The sequence below is a fragment of the Trichechus manatus genome, unplaced genomic scaffold (genome assembly GCF_000243295.1).
Source record: "Trichechus manatus latirostris isolate Lorelei unplaced genomic scaffold, TriManLat1.0 scaffold00268, whole genome shotgun sequence".
Taxonomy (NCBI): Eukaryota; Metazoa; Chordata; class Mammalia; order Sirenia; family Trichechidae; genus Trichechus; species Trichechus manatus.
The window spans coordinates 1,974,831-1,982,835 of NW_004444204.1; the positions used below are offsets into that span (position 1 = coordinate 1,974,831).

At 39.0% G+C, this 8,005-nt stretch overlaps 1 gene segment (V, D, J or C); it reads right to left on the reverse strand.

The window, feature by feature from the left end:
• Window positions 1-6,018: 6,018 nt before the first annotated feature.
• On the reverse strand, window positions 6,019-6,834 carry LOC101359339 (T-cell receptor alpha chain V region HPB-MLT-like). The segment is given in 2 exon segments: window positions 6,019-6,437; window positions 6,656-6,834. Coding segments are annotated over 2 exon segments (468 nt in total).
• Between the last annotated feature and the right edge of the window lie 1,171 nt (window positions 6,835-8,005).

Here is an 8,005-nt window from a genome sequence, read left to right on the forward strand (position 1 = left end):
TTTTAATTACCTCTTCAATCTCTTCTATTTTTATAGGTTTATTTAGTTTTTCTACCTCGGTTTGTGTTAGTTTAGGTAGGTAGTGACTTTCTAGAAATTTGTCCATTTCCTCTAGGTTTTCAATTTTTTTATACTACAGTTTTTCATAGTATTCTGTTGTGATTCTTTTTAATTTCAGTTGGGTCTATTATGATATAGCCCATCTCAATTTTTATTTGGCTTATTTGCTTTCTCTTCTGTCTTTCCTTTGTCAGTTGGGCCAACGTTTTATCAGTTCTGTTGATCTTTTCAAAGAACCAGCTTTTGGTATTGTCGATTCTTTTTATTGTTTTTCTATTCTCTGTTTCGTTTATTTCTGCTCTAATTTTTATTATTTCCTTTCTTCTGGTGCCTGAGGGCTTCTTTTGCTGCTCTCTTTCTGTTTGTTCAACTTGTAGGGTTAATGTTTGATTTTGCCTCCTTCTTCCTTTCGGATGTGCGCATTTATTGCTATAAACTGATCTCTGGGCAATGCTTTTGCTGTGTCCCAAGGGTTTTGGTAAGATGTATTTGCATTCTCATTTGATTCTATGAATTTCTTTTTTCCATCCTTGATTTCTTCTATTACCCAGTAGTTTGTAAGCAAGGTGTTGTATTTTCACTTTCCATGTATTTGTATTTTTTTTTTTCCTTGCTTTTTCTGTTATTGATTTCTACTTTTATGGCTTTACGGTCAGAAAAGATGCTTTGTAATATTTTAATGTTTTGAATTCTGTTAAGGCTTGCTTTGTGGCCTAATATGTGCTGTATTCTGGAGAACGTTCCATGTGTGTTGGAAAAGAAAGGATACTTGGCTGCTGTTGAGTGGAGTGTTCTGTATATGTCTACGAGGTCAAGTTGGTTGATTGTGACATTTAGATCTTCCATGTCTTTACTGAGTTTCTTTCTGGATGTTCTGTCCTTCACTGAAAATAGTGTGTTGAAGTCTCCTACTACTATTGTGGAGCTGTCTATTTCTCTTTCCAATGCTGTTAGAGTTTGTTTTATGTATTTTTGACCCCGTCATTGGGTGCGTATATATTAATTATGGTTATATCCTCTCAGTTTATTGACCCTTTAATCATTATATAGTGTCCTTCCTTATCCTTTGTGGTCGATTTTGCTTTAAAGACTATTTTGTCAGAGATTAATAATGCCACTCCTGCTCTTTTTGGATTGTTGTTAGCTTGATATATTTTTTTCCATTCTTTGAGTTTTAGTTTGTTTGTGTATTTGAGTCTAAGATGTGTCTCTTGTAGGCAGCATATAGACGGATGGTGTTTTTTATCCATTCTGCCACTCTCTGGCTCTTTATTGGTGCATTTAGTCTATTTTTAGTCTGAGTAATTATTGATAAGTATGAGTTTAGTTTAGTGCTGTCATTTTTATGTTTTTTTTTTTTGTGTGTGTGGTATTAACAGTTTTTTGTTCCACTTAATTTTCTGTGTCTAGTCATTTTTCTTTATGTATTGTCATTTCTTCTTTTTCATTGTTGTTGATTCTGCATTTGCTGAATCTTTATGTTTTTCTTCTTCTTTTTTTTTGGATGTTTAGATTTGTTAGTTTCCTTTGTGGTTACCTCAAAATTTACCTTCATTTTTCTGAATTTAAACCCATCTTTTATTTCTTGTTATCACCTTAACTTACTCTTCATATGAAAGTTCTATGACTACACTATTTAGTCCCTCTTTTTTGTTTTAATTTTATCATCTTTTACATATTGACGTCTCTGTTTTCCTATTTTCGGTATTTAGCTTTGATTTATTTTTATGACTACCCTATCTGAGATGATATCTGATTGTTCCGTTTTGTGTTCTAGTCTTGGGTTGTTATCTGATATTATTGGTTCTCTAGCCTGAGGACTCCCTTTAGTATTTCTTATAATTTTGGTTTGGTTTTTACAAATTCCCTAAAGTTCTGTTTCTCTGGAAATGCCCTAATTTTGCCATCATGTTTGAGAAACAATTTTGGTGGATATATAATTCTTGGCTGGCAATTTTTTTCCTTAAAGGCTTTATATTTGACATCACATTGCCTTCTTGCCTGCATGGTTTCTGCTGAGTAGTCCGAGCTTAGTCTTATGGACTCTCCTTTGTAGATGACTTTTCGTTTACCCCTAGACACTCTTTAAAATTCTTTGTCTTTGGTTTCAGCAAATTTGATTATAATATGTCTTGGTGACTTTCTTTTGGGATCTACCCTGTGTGGGGTTTGATGAGCTTCTTGAATAGATATCTCTTGTCTTTCACAATATCAGGGAAGTTTTCTGCCTGCAAATCTTCAACAATTCTCTCTCTATTTTTTGTTATCCTCCCCTGTTCTGGTACTCCAATCACTTGTAGGTTATTCCTCTTGATAAAGTCCCACAAAACTCTTCAGGGATCTTCATTTTTTTTGAATTCTTTTGTTTGATTTTTCCTCAAATAAATTGTTGTCAAGTGCTGTATTTTCAGTCTCACTAATTCTGACTTCTCTTGTCTCAATTCTGCTCCTATGACTTTCTATTGAATTGTCTAATTCTGAAATTTGACTATTAATCTTTTGGATTTCTATTTGCTGTCTCTATGGATTCTAGCGGCCTGTTACATTTGTCATTTTGCTCTTGCATAGCTCTCCTAAATTCCTGTATTGCTTTGTCTGTGTGTTCCTTGGCTTTGTCTGAGTTTTGCCTGATCTCTTGAAGTGCTCTGTATATTAATCTTTTGAATTTTACCTTAAGTAATTCCAAGACCTTCTCTTACTCCAGGAAGTTTCCTGGTTCTTTGCTTTGGTCACTTGCTGGAGCCATCATTGTCTGCCTCTTTATGTGATTTGATACTGACCGTTGTCTCTGAGCCATCAGTAAGTTATTATGTTTATTTATTGTATGTTTGCTTACTGTGTCCTAGCTTTTTGTTTTGCTTTATTTTGTTTTGATATGCCCAAATAGGATGTGCTTCTGAGCTACTTCGGTTATTGACATCTTTGAAGCTCTCACGTCCTGTCATCAGGTAGTTAGAGCTGCTACTAGGTATGTGAGCCCAGGAGTCTGTTTACTTTTCGTGTGTGGATTCAGCTCAGGTGTCCCGGTCATCAATTACCAAGTACGTGGTGCAGGCTCTCACCTACAGTCTCAGATGTTCAGGGCTACATAAGGGTGATGGGAGCAGGCACAGTAATCTGGCTGCAGTAGGTAGTTATGTGCTGAGCAAGGTAGGGTGCTGATGGCTGCCCCTGAGTGCCGAGGTGGGAGGTGTGTCCCTGTCCCCAAGATCACGTAGGTGGGTGAGTTTTGCAGCCAGACTTTGGGCACCCAATGCTGTTGACTGTAAGGACTGGGAGGCACCACTTATTCTCAGACCCCTGTCGTGGGTGGCTAGGTGGAATGATTGAAGCCTCCAGTCGTGCCCCTGGTGTGGGTGGGTGAGGAACCTGCTTAATGGGTGCCAAATTTGTGTCAGATGTCACAAATCTGCCACACCCCCCTTAACTGTTGCAGTTGAAAATAGGCTTCAGTTATATACCCTGTTGTACTATGCTAGTGAGGGCCTACAATGTTGAATGGGCCCACACAGGTCTCAGCAGGGGTAAATAATATTCAACGTCTGTGGACCCCTTATGCCTGTGACTAGGCAAAGGGGAAGTGCCTGCCCTGAGTTCCAGTTTAGGAGGCATGGCAAAGTTTTAAAGCCATGAAAGTGGTTTGGGTATGGTTAGACTTGAGCAGCCAGCTCAGGGGAGCTGGTGGTTTCTTTTTTTGTTTGTTTTTTCATTTGTTTGTTTGTTCCCTCCCCAAAGCCAGGAAACTAGCTCGGGCACTACAGATCCCACTTCTGGCCTTAGGGATGCGGCAACTGCTGAACACTGCTGGACCAGCACCAGAGCAGAGCGGGGAGAGGGCAGGTGAAGGGAAAAGAAGCACTTCACTGTTACAGAAGTCCCAGAGGGAGAAGGGTTATTTTGATCCTGCATGGTGGGTTAGATGCTTGCACTTAATTTTTGCAGACCCAGCACAGCTTCTCCGTGGCTCCAGAGGGCTGTCCAGACTCTCCACTGTGGTAAAATGTGTCCCGAGCACTACTGCTTGCCTCAGCAGGGTGTGGGCTAGCTCAGGTCTGGCACTTCTTTGCTGCTTCTGAACTGTCTTTTCCTCCCCCTGCTGCTCAGTCTGACTCCTCAACTTCATCTTTGATGTTCAGGGCTTCTAGATTTTCGTATATGATCAATTCACTTTTTTTTCATGTCTTTGTAGTAAGAGGGACCACAGGAAGTGTCTGACTGTTCCACCATCTTAGCTCCACCTCCTGACTTCCATTACTTCTGATGAGAACTCAGGCATCATTCTAAATGTTGTTTCCCAAAACACCATGTATCATCATTCTCTGGCTGTTGCCTAGAATTTTTCTCACTTGAATATACAATCTGAATATGGATTTTCCATCTATTCCTGAAATTCTTCTGCTGAAACCACATCTAGTGGACTTATAGAATTCCTATTCATTTTCACGATAATCCACATAGCACTGCTCCTGACCAAGGAGCTTATTTTATAGTAAATCAAGTGTAGCAGTGAGTAAAGGTGCTTTCTGAGAGCAAAGGGATTATGGACTGGGTAATGGAAGAGGTGGTTATAAAAACCAACTGCAATCACATGACAGTTTGCAGAAACAAGGACCCTAATAGTTATGAACATTTCATCTTCATTTGATATTTGCATAAATGTGTACATATTATCCATTTTTTACTCCCTCTCACATTTGCCTACCTGGAGTAACATAAAATATGCTAATAAAAGTTAATCTTATATCTCAGCAGTTAAGCTACAGGAGATCAAAGGGCGAGTATGACTCCACTACAAGAGGAAAGAACATCACCCAAAGATGGATAAACAGATTCTGTAAACTCTTTGGGGGAGACAGTTACCACGTTTTTGACTGAATAAGTAACAGTTGCACCATGTTAGGGAGAAGCCTGATTTTGTTATTGTCTTTATTTGGAAGTTAAGTGTTGTTAAAAGAGGAGCATATGATAAAAGAAATTCCATGGTTACAAGAAATATACTGTGGTAGCTTTGTGCTGTGTCCACTTACCTAAGCTGTAAGCTGGAAATACATTTCCAAGAATTTGCTTCCCTACATAGTTCTGGATTAGGGTTGACCACAAGAGAAATTCGTGCAAGATTTGGAAGGTAGGTGTGATGTGGAAGCCATATTTTTTATGCCCTGCAGGTTGGTGCAGGCCTCAGGGCACTGTGGCACCTCACGTATGTGGTCACTTATCTCTGCTAGCTCACCCTGTTGGTGACTCACAACTTCATCAGCTCCCACTAGGTAGATCTCTTCCTTCGGCTTCTCTTTGTCCTGGGCCAAATGTGTGGTATGACAGCAAATGTGACCAGTTTCTCCTAAACATCACCCACCACTATGAGATTGAAGAAGGTAAGAGACAGACAAGTTTCAGTTTGTCCTTTTGGGCTCCAATTGGCCTTACAAGTCACAGTTTGCCCATGCTGTTGTTCACATCCAGCTTTCCGTCTCAAAGGTTGGTCTAGCTGACTTATAGTAAGTTCAGGCTCAATACCAGATGGAAAGAAAACAGCTTTGCATAGACTCCTCCACCAGCTCCAGCAATTGCATAAGGTCTAATCCTTAGAATTAATCTCTTATTCTATATCACTAATGGTGGTTCTACTTCTCTGGTTGCACCTGACTGACAAAAACCCTAAGCGGAAAGGGCTAAAGAAATGATCATCATGGCTACGCCAGATGTAAAAGATCCGGTTTTGTACTGTGAATGTCTGTAAGTGAAACTGCCACTTTAATTAAATTATGATAGGATAAGTTTTTTTCAAGATTAGATGACTTGACACATGTACTGTCTGATCTATTTTAAGTCAGAAATTCAAGATTGAGAATGTATTTAAGAATGTTACTCCGGACACCTGTTTCCAAATGAGCTATAGGGAGCTTTTACTTAAAATGAAATCTCCCATCCAGACCACATGTGAAGCAACCACAGTCACTACAATTTCTTGTCTGGGATCTGCAGGTATGTGTTGCAGCTCAGACCCTGTAGCAGGGTGCTCTCTGTTATTGAGCTCTGAGGTTTTTGCTCAGCTTTCACTATCACTTCAAACACTGTGAGCTCCCAGAGAGCACAGAAGTACTTTGCTGAATCTTCCATCTGTAAGGTTGAAATAATGAGGCTGATAAATTTATCTTCTTTTTGGAAGTTTATAGAGTAGCGACCTTCTTCTGCGTTCTGGCTAGAAGAACTCTGATGAATAAGGAAAATGATCTTGCCACTGGGAAGTTGCTTGTACCAGAAAATGTAGTATACTGTCGCACTTGTTTCGTACAGACAGTCCAGAGTGACGGCCTCCCCCTCTTGCGTGGATGTAGCTGACTTGACTTGAGTAACTTTCTGGGCCACAATGGATCCTGTGGGAAAAATCAGAAGACAGAATTGATCCTCTGGAGTAGTGAATAAAATATCATAAGAATTAGACTAATTGAGGACCCAAACACAAACCAAATTGACATTTCAGTATACTTGCTTTTCTCCAATTCCCCTTTCCCTAAGTCCATGCAAAGTACCATATGCTGTGTGCAATCCTTTCATCCTTAACATTCTTACCCGTGTTTGGAACCTTCCTTACCAGAGTAGATGAAGGCCATCAACACCCACAGTAGGCTGGAGAGTGGCATGTGGCATGTATTCCTCTACACAAATATGTTTTGTTCTGCTTCAAGCTCAGAACTCAGTATCTGAGTGCTGTACAGTGTATACACGAAGTTCTTGGGTTCTGATGCTACTCCCTCAAACAGGAAGTAAGATTTCTTATGTGTACAGACCACATGGCCTATGAACAGATGAGAAGAAAATCTGGCTCACCCCAAACCTTCACTTCACCTACTTGTCTTTCCTTGGTAATTAAATTAGGCAATACCAGATAAAGGACATGAAGAAAACAAGTAATATTGAGGGTTGGAGCTGAGGGGAACTGAAGATTGAATCAATTGTTTACATGGATTATTCAGTGGAATGATTTTGGGAACTCACTCAAAACAGAATCTAATATGAGCCATGGACCCTTCTTGTAATCTACTTACTATTCATTCATTTTGCATATATTTACTCTTCTCCATCCAGAAACTAATAAAATAAAGGGGGAAACTCATATATCCATGGCTTTTTCAGAGTAAAGCAATTCTACCTGAAACAATTACCTAATTTTCATGCAAAAAACACTCATCTTCTACATTTGTTTGCAAACTAAACCCTCCTTCCTGGAGGTATTTTCATAAGCACAGCCACCATGTCAATTTTTTTTTACATGTTGCTGTAAATAAAATGCTGCTGGTGCGCTTATGAAAATACCTCTGAAGGGGGGAAGCGCACGGATGGCGAACAAAAATACGATACTGCATCTCTTTCTCCTTTCTTACTGAGTTCCAGGGCTTTACTTAAGTTGTACAATAAATAAAGCTACTTCAAATCAAATGACATAAACTCAGTCTTTCTGACTTGCAGAACCTATTCAGTAATGTTTTTGTAACCTTGTAATAAGAATAAAATATTACTCTTTCAAAATAGGACATTGAGTTTTACTTATTAGATTCTGAAGAGGATCAACGCTTTCACTTCTGTTGCCTTCACATTAAAATTGTACTTATCAGATCATGTGTTCTGGAGGTATCCTGGTATCACATTTTCTATCCCACTGACACAAATTGTTCAGTCTCACTTGTGAAATTCTGTGGCTGGGGATTTTATTTGTAAAATAAAGTCACAACAAGTATACCAGATCTCTCTGACACAATGCTAGAATCCATTCCTATAAAATGTGATGTGTATAGGCTGCAAGCACTTAGTACACATGTCAGCACCACAGAATTTGGTGGTTGAACTTTTGTATATTCTTAGGTTGTGTGGAACGCAGCTATCAATCTTCCATTTGATTTCACTATTTTAATGGATTGATTAATAAGAAGGGATCAATGGAGAA